The sequence below is a fragment of the Endocarpon pusillum genome (genome assembly GCF_000464535.1).
Source record: "Endocarpon pusillum Z07020 unplaced genomic scaffold scaffold6566, whole genome shotgun sequence".
In the NCBI taxonomy this organism is placed as follows: Eukaryota; Fungi; Ascomycota; class Eurotiomycetes; order Verrucariales; family Verrucariaceae; genus Endocarpon; species Endocarpon pusillum.
This window is the reverse complement of record NW_006916597.1, coordinates 83,674-97,511: the sequence shown is the minus strand read 5'-3', so window position 1 is coordinate 97,511 and position 13,838 is coordinate 83,674. Positions and strand designations below refer to the sequence as shown.

The 13,838-nt window shown below is 49.8% G+C and overlaps 6 protein-coding genes across 6 annotated transcripts; 3 read left to right on the top strand and 3 right to left on the bottom strand.

Moving 5' to 3' along the window:
* Positions 1 to 535: 535 nt before the first annotated feature.
* Positions 536 to 2,545, top strand: EPUS_06697 (uncharacterized protein; the record flags this gene model as incomplete). The annotated part of the gene is made up of 1 exon (XM_007807167.1): positions 536 to 2,545. One exon carries the CDS (start codon positions 536 to 538, stop codon positions 2,543 to 2,545), a length of 2,010 nt encoding a protein of 669 aa, XP_007805358.1.
* Positions 2,546 to 4,131: 1,586 nt separating this feature from the next.
* Positions 4,132 to 6,353, top strand: EPUS_06696 (uncharacterized protein; the record flags this gene model as incomplete). The annotated part of the gene is made up of 5 exons (XM_007807166.1): positions 4,132 to 4,685; positions 4,740 to 4,968; positions 5,025 to 5,166; positions 5,223 to 5,890; positions 5,949 to 6,353. 5 exons carry the CDS (start codon positions 4,132 to 4,134, stop codon positions 6,351 to 6,353), a joined length of 1,998 nt encoding a protein of 665 aa, XP_007805357.1.
* Positions 6,354 to 6,607: 254 nt separating this feature from the next.
* On the bottom strand, positions 6,608 to 7,596 carry EPUS_06695 (uncharacterized protein; the record flags this gene model as incomplete). The annotated part of the gene is made up of 5 exons (XM_007807165.1): positions 6,608 to 7,202; positions 7,297 to 7,351; positions 7,406 to 7,454; positions 7,507 to 7,525; positions 7,577 to 7,596. 5 exons carry the CDS (start codon positions 7,594 to 7,596, stop codon positions 6,608 to 6,610), a joined length of 738 nt encoding a protein of 245 aa, XP_007805356.1.
* Positions 7,597 to 8,154: 558 nt separating this feature from the next.
* Positions 8,155 to 9,078, top strand: EPUS_06694 (uncharacterized protein; the record flags this gene model as incomplete). The annotated part of the gene is made up of 1 exon (XM_007807164.1): positions 8,155 to 9,078. One exon carries the CDS (start codon positions 8,155 to 8,157, stop codon positions 9,076 to 9,078), a length of 924 nt encoding a protein of 307 aa, XP_007805355.1.
* A 686-nt stretch (positions 9,079 to 9,764) lies between these two features.
* Positions 9,765 to 11,570, bottom strand: EPUS_06693 (uncharacterized protein; the record flags this gene model as incomplete). Its single annotated transcript, XM_007807163.1, has 1 exon — positions 9,765 to 11,570. The coding sequence occupies one exon, from the start codon at positions 11,568 to 11,570 to the stop codon at positions 9,765 to 9,767; it is 1,806 nt and encodes a 601-aa protein (XP_007805354.1).
* Positions 11,571 to 12,064: 494 nt separating this feature from the next.
* On the bottom strand, positions 12,065 to 12,550 carry EPUS_06692 (uncharacterized protein; the record flags this gene model as incomplete). Its single annotated transcript, XM_007807162.1, has 2 exons — positions 12,065 to 12,392; positions 12,465 to 12,550. The coding sequence occupies 2 exons, from the start codon at positions 12,548 to 12,550 to the stop codon at positions 12,065 to 12,067; spliced, it is 414 nt and encodes a 137-aa protein (XP_007805353.1).
* Between the last annotated feature and the right edge of the window lie 1,288 nt (positions 12,551 to 13,838).

Genomic DNA, 13,838 nt, shown 5'->3' with positions numbered 1-13,838 from the left:
AGCATCAAGGTTTATGTCCCTTGAGGAATTCCAGCATGCCCGGGGCGACGCGACTTGTCAATTTCAAAGGACTTGGCAATTGACAACGCTACGCAGTAATTTGAGCCTCAATAGCTCAGGCTTGTGCCGCAACTCGACCCCCTTTGGATTCAATGTGCTTCAATATTTAAGCCCAGATTCAAGCAAACAGTCAGACATGAAAACCTGAACAGCTATCGTATATCCATCCCGACATGACGACGCATTTATTTTAGCTGATATCTGGATATAACTATTACCTACTAGGAACAATCTATAGGGGCTTTAAGCTGGTTACTCCCATCAGCGGAAACATAGTACTGTTGCCGCCTAGATCGGGTGCTTATTAGCATTGCTTGTCCAATCATACGCATCATTGGGGAACCTAGAATTGGACGAAATTGTGCACATCTGCTAGAATACCAATCCATTCCAGATGATCTTATCTCATGAATGCGCCCCAATTCAAAAATGAATAGACAAAGCGGGCGGTGATTGCAACTCTAACTTGTCCAATATGTCAGCTAACCAGCATCAAGTCCAACATGCCGCAAGGTCTCTGGTCTGCGACCGATGCTGGCATGATTTCTTTGACACAACAGACTTCCAGCTGGTTTGTTTGGGTTATGGTCCGTCGATCCATATTTACTCTCGCGCCCGACAGATAGCATCTATGCGGCAAATCAACGAGTCTGTCGCGAAAGGCTGCAATTGGTGCAGGTTTATTCAGACTTTCATTAAGAGAGCACAAAAATCGAAAGAAAATGATGGTCTGCTCGAGGTCTCCCTAACTCCTAGGCGCAGCGCTAGCACACCAAAGGGAAACAACACCTTTTACCTGAACATAAAAGCCGAGCAACACAGATTGGAATGGTTTGATTCTTTTCTCATCACGATTCATGCTTTCACCGATGAGATGGACATGGCTGCTGCTTTTGTTACCGCGCGAAAAGTCCAAACAGACATCAACTCGGATCATGCTCATCAGCAGATCAAATGCTGGCTAGAGGAATGTGGGAGTCACGAATGTTGCGTTCAGCAGCCTGGTAGTACCCTTCCAAAGCGAGTTGTAGAAGTTGCACCAGAAAAGTGTCCTGATACACCTCGACTGCTCATTACGGAGGGGCAAAAGGGCAGATATGCCACACTTTCATACTGCTGGGGTGTGGAACCATATGGGCTGTTGAGTATGTCAAACATATGCACATACACGCAGGGTTTGGACGTGGAAGCATTACCTCAAACTTTTCAAGATGCTATCGCAGTGGCAAAGACACTACGTATTCCGTATCTTTGGATAGACGCACTTTGTATCATTCAGGACTCTAGGGAAGACAAAATGCAAGAAATCTCGGTGATGGAACGCATATATCGAGAATCTTTTCTCACAGTCGTTGCCGCCAGTTCTGCAAATACCACAGATGGGTTTTTGCAACCCAGACCACCTCCTTGGAAATCATACACCATTCCGTTCCGCCTGGCCGGGGACCGCTTCGGGAGCATGTCTATACAAGAATTTGAATTTGTTGAATATGACGAAAGGTCAGAGCCTATCAACAAACGGGCTTGGACGCTACAGGAGCAAATCATCCCAAATCGGTGTCTCATATATGCCTCACATACGTTGCAGTGGCGCTGTGATGCTGGTGTGAAAAATCTAGGAAACTCCCTTCATTATACTTCGTCTTTCGAACATGGCAAGTACTGCGAAACCATTTCCTTTCTGCGTAGACCAGCCGCAAAACGCGAAGATCAGTTCACAAGGTGGTTAAGAATCGTCCACATTTATGCGGCTCGTAGGGCGTCTCTTGTCACCGACAAGTTGACGGCGCTGGCAGGAATTACGAAAGAATTTTCCGATACGTTAGGTCCTCGATATTATGCTGGTCTATGGGAGTACTCGCTGTTGCCGCAACTTACCTGGAGGACGTTGCCTCGGAGTTATCATTCCAAGCTTTCATGTACCCGACCCATTACATACAGGGCGCCTTCGTGGTCATGGGCCTCTATCGAAGGTCGCGTATGGTTTCCCTACGACATATTCAGGGAAGACGCATCAGACAAATTATACAGATGCAGCTTGATTCATTGTGAAACAATGGTCAAGTCGGCGACTTCACCCTTCGGCGAGGTTGTGGCTGCATCGTTGAAGATCAAAGCAGTCTTGCGACAGGCCTGGCTGATTCCATCGAGGGAGGCCGTCCTGTGGCTCGCCGAGGACAACCCATCACTGGCAGCAGCAGAGACACTGCACTTGGCCAATTTCAGACAAGACAACCCTGAACACGCTCATGACCTGCAGTATGCATCTGAAGGGGTTTCAGGTATGGAGGGTAAGTATGACGTTTCAGGGGATTGGCCTCCAGCGTTGGTTTTCTGTCTGCCAGTCCTCACGTGGGGATCCAAAATTCATGGTCTTCTCCTTGCACCGGCTGATCGTGGTACATTCAGGCGAGTGGGGTCGTTCGACTGGGGGGAAGCTGCTGGCTTCGATCATCTCCAGCGGGTGGAGATTATGATTGTTTGACTGCCAAGAATGTGTTTAGGGATTGATTGATTGCGTGCAGCACGAGACGCTTTACACTCGTTTTGGTCAAGGGTCACTCGACTATAGCTGTTACTCGTATTGTGTTGCGGGCCAGAATGAGGATTGGTAGAAGAAGATACTTACGATCAGACGAGTTGCTATTTAAATGTTTAAAGAATGCTGCTTATCTCATGTACGGACAAAAACGTCAAGAGCTATTGCAAGGCTACAGTTGATCCAGCCAGCGGGGTCAAGCATTTGAGAAGACTCCGGAGGCATGATACTGCGTCCTAATTGCAGCGGGTATTGGTAACAGCACAGCTCTGAAGACTGGGATGGCCATCGAGTAATGGAGCAGTGGGTGCTGAGATGGGTGGGATTCCAAAACGAATGCTAGGTAAGCCAAATGTTTCAAACGCGGCTTCGGGTGAAGAGTGTAAGGGGTAAAATTGACCTGGGACAACTTGGAGCTGGCTGTCAAACGCGGTCATATTTGAGGCTTGACACATAAGAGAGACAATTGAGAGAAAGCATATGAAGATATCAGAAACATAACTTATCCTCTCAACAGATACGGCAATATGAATACATGGTAGAAGATATGATAAAAGGCAACTCATCACCAAACTATATTGATCATGTTCATACAGAGGGACCAGTTGGCTGTACTTCTGTATGCTTCGTCACTGCTCATCGCTGTTGGTAGCATGTATTTTGATCATTTTCCCGTTTTCTCTTTTGGTCAAACTTCCAACATTGGAACAATTTACGGAATCTCTCATGTCGCCCAACTGTACCACGTCCCGTCGAGTCGAGCAGAAGGGCACAGATCGCAGCATTCCTCACCGTACTTCCTTGATATGTTGATCGTACAACGGCGAATATAAGTCCTGAGACCAGAATTAATAGATTCAAGCATGAGAAGCCTACCATGGTATCGCCTCAAAAAGCTGATCTTTCATCAAATTAATTTCTCCCTAGCTGTATGCCTAAGCTATTTTTAGCGAGGGAGTGGCAGTCGTAAATCGGGGACTTTGACGCAATCTGATTAACTTTCTGGGCTGATTGCGTAGTCTGGATGATAGCGCGGCTTACTTTTGACCCTACCGGAAAGATGGGGGTGTTGAAGACACATTGTTTCGGACTGATCGGTACAAGAATCATATACTTAGCGTAAGTGGTGTGAGCGAATGGAAGTCGGGCATCGAGGTTGGCTGTTACACCGGACGATGGAGCTTTAAATAAGGCGCGAAGGCCAAAGAGCCCTCCCACTGGAAATTGCCACCCAACGAGTAGCTAGTCAAAGTTCGCTTCTTGCTCCGTCAGAGAGTCGCACTCTATTGGAAGGTACTGGTCTCCTCCATGTCCTTATTCGCTCATCCATTGGGGTTGGAATGTACCAGTGTCTTGCAGGCACAATTCAAAAACACGAATTCGGGCGGATGCGGATCCGAAGGAATACGTCGCCTGTGAATTTTCCAAAAGAACGAGGCTGACACTCAGCTGGGATTAGGCAGGAGCTTACATACTACATCAAAACATAGACGGTAGGCCTGTGTTATGCATGCTTGAGTAAACCTCCTTGCATGGCTGCGCGAACGCCGTTGTCCACTGTCAGTTCCTTCGAAGGTGCATCGCACCTCATTGGTGTACTTGCTGCAGATGGAACAGCATCTTTGCAACCTGATAGCCTGAATCCGAACGGTGGTACTGGAACACCAGAACTATATAGCCAAGACTCCACTGTCTCTTCTGAAGAGAGTGTTCATGGCGAGCTGCATGGGTTGGTTCCGGAGCCAGTTACAGAAAGTGAATCTGCCGTACTCCGAGGCCACCATTCTCAGAACTCTGAGGACCCAGATGATGACACCGATTTCAAGAAACATATATCTCAGCGCCGTAAGAGTCTTACCGTCCGACTCGAGAAGACCGACCAAGCTGGTCGCTACCAACTGACTGCTGAGGATCCGGAGCTTCGAGATCTCCTGAAGCAAGGCTTTGAGAGGTCGAAAGATGGGGGCATCAAGAAGAAACGTTCGAGGTTTAGCGACCTCGTCTTCACACGTCAATTCACAGCTTTCGACAGGCACAATAGCGAAAGCGCATCAAGTCCTTTCCACGGGTTCTTCTCATTATTCTGGTATGTCCTTGGTGGCCTAAAATGCCCCTTTCCACCAACTAACGACTCTAACAGGATGGGGGTATCTTTGCTGCTGATTCGGATATCGGCCGATAATTGGCGAACGTATGGCAGCATTTTCGGCGGCAATGAGATTGTCCGCCTGATGCTCAGCCGTGACATTGTGGTGATGGGTTTTACGGACGGCGTTATGTGTGCAAGCACTGTCTTCTGCCTGTTTCTTCAAAAGATGATTCTGCATGGATACCTCACTTGGAACAGGTCTGGGTGGATCGTGCAAAACGTTTGTCCACAGGCCTTCTTCATGATTATGTGTCATAATGCTGACCGCTTTACAAGACGTGGCAACTTGTCTTCCTAGTCGCCTACCTTGCATTTCCCGCATACCGAAATTGGCCATGGACTCATTCAGTCTTCATTACACTACACTGCATTACAATGCTCATGAAGCAACATAGCTACGCATTCTATAATGGACATTGTATGTCTTCTCTTGTGCTCCCTTCTTACTGAAAGGTCCGCTAACAGGACGTGCAGTATCAGAATTGTATAAGAGGCGTCGTATTCTCGAGCAGAAACTCGAAGCCCTTGATGACCCAGAAGTGATGAGCCCAACAAACCACAGTCCCAGCTCCGATGTTGCATATGTGACGTCTTATCTGGACACGAAAGATCTTGATCAACTGTCCCGCCGTCGCAAATCGATCCCGGAGAAGAAGATGCAGGAGGTTGACAACGACATCTCAAGCATTGCCGATGCCATCGCCTCTGATGCTCCACTTGACTTCGCTCAGGTTCGCTCCTTGCGTAAACTCATCTCCTTTGAGATTCAGTCCATAACGGAAGAACTCAAGGGAAAGACTTCCACCACGCAGAACCACTATCCGAGGAATCTTACTCTGCGAGATTTCTATGGCTACATACCGCTGCCGACCGTTGTGTACGAGCTGGAGTATCCTCGTCAACCAAGCATAAACTGGAGTTATGTTGCTGAGAAGACAATTGCAACGTTCGGAGTGATTGGTGTTATGATCGTCGTGTCCACGGCATATATCTACCCTGTGGTGGCACATGTCGTTCACCAGAAGGAAGATGGCATGCCACTCAAGGATCGCCTTAAGGAGATTCCGTGGGTCTTCAGCGACCTCCTCTTTCCTTTCTTCATGGAGTATATCCTAAGCTGGTACGTAATTTGGGAGTGTGTTGTAAGTTCTCGGTGTGCTATCTGACAGTCGTCATTTACTGAACCCGATTGCCTCCTAGCTTAATGTCCTGGCCGAGTTAACGCTCTTCGCTGATCGGGGCTTCTACTCTGATTGGTGGAATTCCAGTTCGTGGGATCAATTCGCTCGTGACTGGAACCGCCCAGTCCACAACTTCCTCCTCCGCCACGTCTACCACTCTTCGATCGCCACCTTCAATCTCTCCCGCAGCTCTGCCACCTTGCTCACCTTCCTACTCTCCGCCTGTGTCCACGAGCTGGTCATGGCGGTGATCTTCCAGAAGGTGAGGGGCTATCTGTTGATGGCGCAGATGTCACAGTTGCCCTTGGTCGTGTTAAGCAGAACAAGGTTTCTCAAGGGACGGGACATCCTCGGAAACATGATGTTCTGGTTTGGGCTATTCGTGGGTCCCAGTCTGCTCTGCACGCTCTACATACTTTTATGAGATAGCTATTCTTGCCCTACTCAACCTTCCAAGCTGCCACTCAATCTGTATTTACTATGGATGCAGTTAATACGATTTGACCTGCAGTCTGACTTCTCAGTACAGCTGTCATTACAGCAATATTGTTTGACACCAGCTCTCAACCACACGTAGTGCTCTCGTCCTTGATTGTCCGCGGCCACTATTTGTATCCGTGGACTTGGACTCGTCAACACTATCTTGTCCTTTGTTTCACAGCCTTGCCGGAGCCACGCCTACAAATGCTCTTCAAACCACTGGACAGCCTGCAAAAAGGCATTCTCTTTCGCGTACTTCGTTACTTTTTTATCCAGGGCAGCACGAATAGCGAATCCGTGCTCCACACCACTGTAGAGGTTGATCTGATATGGCTGGCCTGTCTTCTTCAAGATCTCCTCAGATTCGTGCCGCTTCTCTGCTGGGAAGATGGTGTCGGTCTCCGCAGCGCTAATGGCGAATGGACCCTGGATCCCCTGCAATTCCTGCGACTCTACAAAGCTCGGATGCGCACAATATCCCACTTGGATCTTTCCCTGGTCAGGCTTCAAATGTCGAACAACATACTTGGCTCCAAAGCAGTAGCCTACAGCACCAATTCGTTTGCAACCCAGCTTCTCCCGCATCTCCGCCAAAGCGGCTTCGACGACGGGGTCAACCGTGGAGGGTTGGTGACCTTTGAGCCATTGCATGAAATCAAAGTCCTCAGCTTTGTTCAGTGGCACAGGATCACCGTGGAAAACATCGGGCATCACGACGAAGTAGCCATTTGCTGCAAATTGGTCGGCGATGAGTTGAGCGTTGATGAAGCCGTGACCGATCACGTCAGGAAGCCTGAAGCGTGCAGTGAGTCAGTGCCGAACATTAAGAGTAGACATTGGCAGCTGGTTGCCCTTGGCAGGGCACTGCAAGACTCGGCCATGCCTACAGTAAGATGGCCTTCTCTGTTGACTTGTTGCTCGGATAAGAGAAGTATGTTTCCACTGCCAAAAGATCAGGATGCGTTCAAGAGGCGCTTATAAGGACTCAAAACGCACCGTCTCCAATTTTCCCCATCTGACCCACTGCTTCGCCCTCATGCTTGACCTAAAGAAGCTTTAGCAACGAGCTTTCCCTGGAAACACCGTCCAGCACTAACGCCATGGTAACAACAAGACCTACAGTAGATCTGTTAGCATCCGCAGTCATTCCCACCAGGAGATACAGACCCTGGAGGGTTGGAAGCCATATTGTTGGACACTGGATGGCAGGATCCCTTGGATGATTACTATCGAAGAAGGGTTTCAAGATGAAATCAGTGTGAATGTCTGCTCACTGACAAATGACCAGTGATTCTCTTCTCCAATGGAGCGAATGGCGGGGCAAACGCTAAAGGAGCAACTGCCCCGCGCCGGACTATCCGGACATCTTACCGGTATGTCGCTAGGCAGCATTGATCACGTGAAGTATCTGGTATCATTAGCAGCTACTAGTTGTGCTAACTATTTAGTGGTATGCTTATGCGATGCTTGCAAAGCCGAGCCCAACTTTTCTCATCTTATTGCAAATCATGACAATATGCAATATGCCAGCATAAGAATACCATAATTCTGCTTTTCAAGGTATGACCACTGGATGACACTGACCTGTATCTTCTAGTGTATTCTCGTGCTGCAATTGAAATCTATAAATTCCTGCACGACGTCCACTGCAAACCATTCCACCTTTCCAATTCACAACCACATCTACTCACACATCTGACAACCCAGCCTCAGCCATAACCAATATCAATATACCACATACCACCATGTCTAAACCTCGAGCGATCCGCTTCGCTTTCCAAGCCCTAGAGCAGTCCGAAGGCGTCGGCGCCCGCGTCCGGCGCTCGATCGGCACACCCAAACTACGGAACCTCTCACCCTTTCTCATGCTAGACCACTCCACCGTCTACCCGGGCGCCGGCTTTCCAGACCATCCCCACCGCGGCCAAGAAACCATCACCTACCTCCTCTCCGGCGCACTCGACCACGAAGACTTCGCCGGAAACAAAGGCACCATCTGGGCCGGAGACCTGCAGTTCATGACCGCCGGTCGAGGCATCATGCACGCCGAGATGCCGCGAGATATGGGCGACGGTTCTCCAAATATCGGCATGCAACTCTGGGTCGACCTCCCCAAGGAACTCAAAACCGTCGAACCAAGATACCGAGATCTGCGGGCCAAGGAAATCCCACAGGTGGAGACCGAGGACGGAAAAGTGCACATCAAGGTGATATCGGGCAAGAGCCACGGCATCGACTCCGTCCGCGATCTGGCCTACACGCCCGTCTGGATCCTCGATGTCACCATAAAACCCGGCGGCAAGATAACCCAAGAACTACCCAAAGACTGGAACGCCTTTGCATACACCCTCTCGGGCGTGGTATCCTTCAGCGACGGCCCTAACCCGGAGAACACCAAGACCATAACACCCTACCACAACGTGGTATTCGACAACGACGGCAAATCCGACGTCGTGACGGCAGAAGTGGAGGAAGGCGCCTCAGAAGAAGCGAGATTCATTCTCTTTGCCGGTCAGCCCCTGGACCAGCAGGTCGTGCAACACGGCCCGTTTGTGCTGAACAGTCGTGAGGGGGTCATGGAGGCCATGATCGATTTTCAGAGCCATTCGAATGGGTTCGAGAGGGCGAAAGGCTGGAGGAGTGAGATCGGGAGGAGTATGATTCACTGAGATTTACGGCACCCGTTTGTAATAGTCTTTGTATAGCGATAAATCGATGAAGATTTCAGAGCAACCTCTTCTGCTAGTGCTCCCATGCGCGCACTTGCCCCTCCGTGACCCCCTCCGTGACGGCCACTGATTCGCCTCTTGATGCCCGATGGCAGATCGAAAATACCTCGTAGATCCTGCTGAGAGCCAAGTGCCCGTTTCCACTGGTCTTTCCCAGCTGTCTGATGGACAGCGATGGCGTATCAAAGCAACCTAGGTGACGGATTGGCGAGAGATCCATTCATTCATTCATCCAAACGATGGAATTAGCATGGATGATGGATGAGGAAGAATGTCTTTGGCGGGCGGATATCCTCGCTGACCACCACCCTTCTCGATACATTACGAACGCGCTGTAAAGCATGTAACTAGTAGGCCAAAGAGCTGACTGAGAGTTGCCTGTAGAGGAGGGATCCCAGGGCTGGTTGCAGCTCCCGTACTCAGTCAGTCAGTCAGTCAGTCAGTCAATCAGTTAGAACCTTTCAATGCGAATCATGCACATGCCTTGTAGGCCGCCTCTACTTTATGGCACAGCGCGCAACACGCCTCTCCTCTGGTGCTTCCCCACCCCTAAAGTTCTCTATCGTTCGTCTAATCCCGCCTCGCCCCGCCCTGGAAGCCATACCACCGCAGCCTTGCATCCCATTCTAGCAGCAACTCCTCCTCCCCTGATCTGAACCCATCCTGACCACAGCCTCCTCCGCGGCATCCCTCCACTCCATCTTCACCCCCTCAGTACGCTTATCACTCAGCACCCAGAGCAGCAGGTAGATATGCGGCAAGATTTCGCCCCAGCAGGTCACCTTCAGTACCACTGCCGTCTTCCCTGTCTCCTCTGCCTCTCTTGGATCCGCTTCTTTTGTTTCTAGCTCGCTCATCGCTCGGCCGGTGCTTGGCTTCGGTAGAGCGGGCTGAGGATCCTCACGGTAGACACTGACGCCCCACCCGGCCTGACCGCTCTGCACGAACTGTGCGAGGGTGGTCCAGAAACTGAGGAATGAGGATGCGGTCCAGGGTTGCCCTCTAATTCTAGCTTTACCTTTGCCTCTGCCTCTGCCTCTATCTTTGCTGCTGTCGCCGGCTCTACTCGGATCTAAGGACTCGGTCTCTGGCTGAAGAGGCGGGGTGCGTACGATGGGGATACGGAGAAACCAGTACCCTCTCTCCAAGTCATTGATGTTGCGCTTGACAAGATTTGGCCGGAAAGAGGTTACCAGCGGTAGGCGGGTGGCGAGTGTGCGGAGGGAGGGGGTTAGGTGCGTGATGTAGCTTGCGTGGCCGACGGGTGGTGGAGGAGCGTGGATTGAGGGTGGAAGGGAGCAGATTGAGGAGAATGGTTGGGAAGGGTGGTTGTGCTCGGTTGGCTGGGTTCTAGATGTTGTGCCGGTAATGGGAGCGCTGGAGAACAGCCAGTCATCGCGTGATTCTGGTTGTGAGGAGGGAGGTGGGATGGTGTAGAAAGCAGAGGGCTGATTTCTGGGAGAAGTCTTCTGCTCTGGTGAAGGTGCGTAGGTGATATTGCCCCTTGGATTCGGCGGCCAAATGGTTGCGGAGTCCGACGAGATCATCGCTCTTTCCGTCAAGTCATTAAAAGTACGGCGATCCTGCGGCGAACTTGAAAGCATTGTGTTGGCTGTACGCGGTTGCTGAGAGATGTTTGGTATCCCTGAGAGTTGACTCAGATCTCCTTCGTGGTCAGTTGGTAATCGTTTAACAGACTGTTTGGGACGTTTGGCAGGTTGCTCCTGCACTGCTGCCTTAGATAGTAAATGCGCTGCGAAGCCTCTTGGTATGCTTGTGTTGACTGTTGACGATGCGAAATCTTCGGGCGCAATGGAGGCTTGATTCTCTTGAGAATCCGGTACAACACTTTTTAGTGACCCAAAAGAGGAGGACTCTGAACGTGTACGTTTGCGCAGCCCTCTTGGTCTGGATGTCACGGTACCTGCTGGAGCAGTCTTTGGCCGCGGAATTTCTGGTGTTCGAGCGGTCTGAATAGTCGATATTGTGGCCGTTTCTTGGAAGCTGGGTACCTTAGAGGGCGGATCATGCATAGCTGCCTGCTTCGTGATTTTCCAATTGAAGCTTCTTGTAAAGTCCATCCCTTCTTGACCAGCAGCTGATCCCGTCTTCGTTAAAGAAGCTTGCCGGCCATGCCTAGAGTCTTGCCTGAGTAGATGTCTTGTAGCTTTCTGTGCCGGCGTCTCGCATACAGCATCTGTATGGTGCCATGCTGAAAGGGTGAAGCTCTTGTTGAATGTTGTCTCTCCGGACACAGGATACGAAGACTCCTGGTCTTCGACCACTTCTTGCCAGTGGTCTTCCAGGTCATAGACCTGCAACCTTGAACAGGGTTCAAAATCTACTGTCGCTCCTGCTTGAGCAAGATATCTTGCGTCATCTTTGAATCCCGATGGTGCTGCTATGTAAGCCAGTACTTCGATCTTGCCCATTTTGAGCGACTGAAAGGACTTGATGACGCCAGCATTGTGGTTGTTGGTGGAACTCGCAGCATTATCTTCATGCGCTTTTGAAAGTGTTCTCACTGTGGATTAAGCTCATAGTAACGTGGTTGTTCAAGCGACCAGATCATGAGGGGGAAGGCGTCATGCCTGAGGCTCCAAGGTGAAGGTCTCTAGCAAAGAAGTCTTGACCATCTTGGAATCGCAGATGGTGTTGATGTTTACTAAGACAATGTAATCATCTAGTTTCACGCGAGAGATTCGACACTATGCGGTAATACTATGTACAATGTACATTAGGACACGATGCTTGCTTGCTAGATCATCCTACGCAAATAGAGATGCAGAGGTACAAGGATCCATCACTTCCCAATCCGAAGCGTGAGGCAAATAGCATCTCATTATCTTATCCTTGGATCAGTGGATGCTATTTCCTAGTTCTTGTTGTGATCCCTGCCGTCTTTTGCCTTCTCCATCTATCTGACTTACAATGCAGTCTGAGCATCTGATATGTCTGCGAAGTCCTCGACACCAAATCTTGCAGCAGGCGCATTAAACCTCCAAGCCCTGTCCAGTCTATGCTCCGAAAGAATTATCCACATAAACGAAGTTTCCATAATCATGTCACGGTAAGCGTAGGTAATGTGAGATCGTTGAGAGCGCTGATGCTGCTCGATCCCCGGATCTCTCTGATTGTCGGTCATCAGACCTCCGATTTGAGGAAAGAGTATGTGCTTTGGAACAGGCTTGTCAAGGCGCTTGCACCACTTCACTGTCTCAAAACGTTTGTGAGAAGTGTATCGTGCAGATTTGCTGTAGCTTATGAGCCCTGCAAGAAAGCTGTATCAGCCTCTGCCCAGGCAAAAGTTTTTAATTTCGACTGACACATGGGCTAGCGAAAAGCTTTCGATCACAGGGTCTAGCTCTGTTGGATAACCATTCCGCCTGCCGCTATACCTAGGGATGCCCATGGCTCGCAGACCACAATCCAGAAAATGGTTTCATTTCAGCTGTTCTTTAACAAATCAGCTACGTCGTCCAAGCATGTCTGGTTTCAAGGCATGATGTCGAATAAGGTAGAAGTCTGCCTAGGAAATAGATTGGAGACAGTTATGGCGGACCCGTTCTTTGGCTGCTGTAGCTTTGAGACAGTAATCCGGGCCGTATTGAATTTTGTGAGTATTGTTTGTATCCCTCGCTAGACAACCGAAGCAAGCCTGGACGAAACATTATATACAACAGTCAAGAAGAGGTAGGACACTCGCAGGAGTGCGGAGATATCGACATCGGCTTTGACCAGATGTACAGCCCACAACTTGAATATGGATACGCCCATGACGTTGGCTTAGACAACTCGGACGCTGAAGCGGCTTGCGTCTGGTTGGCATGGTCAATGAGTAGGAAAGAATTGACGCAGTTGGAAAAGATGAAGCGCGTTCCGGCAACCGGGTTCGACCGGATCTTTTGACGCGATTCGGTTAACCGGGATGTCAGTTTGACACCTCAAAGAGCATCGTCCAAATGGTTGGTTGCTTGCTACTAGACCTAGTACGTGGCTCTGCAACGATGGCAAGGCGGTTGAGAAGCAACGTAATCGCATCCAACTTCTGAGCGCTTCACAAGCCCATCTTGCGCACTCTCGTCCTGCGGTATGTGTTGTTGATAGTAAGGTCTGAGAGAAGAAGTATGCAGTAGCGGTCAGCACGTTAACTACTACGTAACTAATTGTTGCCCGAGCACATGCATAACCCGCACATTAGAGCAGCCCATTCCGAGGCCTTGGCTTGACCTAGAGGCGTTTGTTCCAATGCTGGAGATGCGTTGATGGGCCCTGATTGACGCATCAATCTTTCGAGGCTTGCTGCTCGCACATAGTACACTTTTACCGACAGCGGAATTGAACTGATCTTGTCCACTTTCCCCACCAAAGCAAGCCACCAAATAAGACCAATTCCTGCCGTTCAAGTTACACACCTCCCATATTCCCGCGGTAAGTCGCCTCGGCTCTTTCAGCCACTGAATTACCTTTGCTGTCCTCGAATGCCGAAACTATCGATTTCATCCACATTATCATTCTTGATACCATGCATCTTCAGACATACGCACCACGCTTTTGTCCCAGATCTCACTTCTCTTCAGGTCCAGCCTATGTGGCAACACCGCATTGTGGTCGTCTGTTGCGTTGATGCTCTCAAAAGTTATATGATAGCTCGATTCCCCATATCGCAATTTACCAAGGTTTCCAATTATTCGCATTTC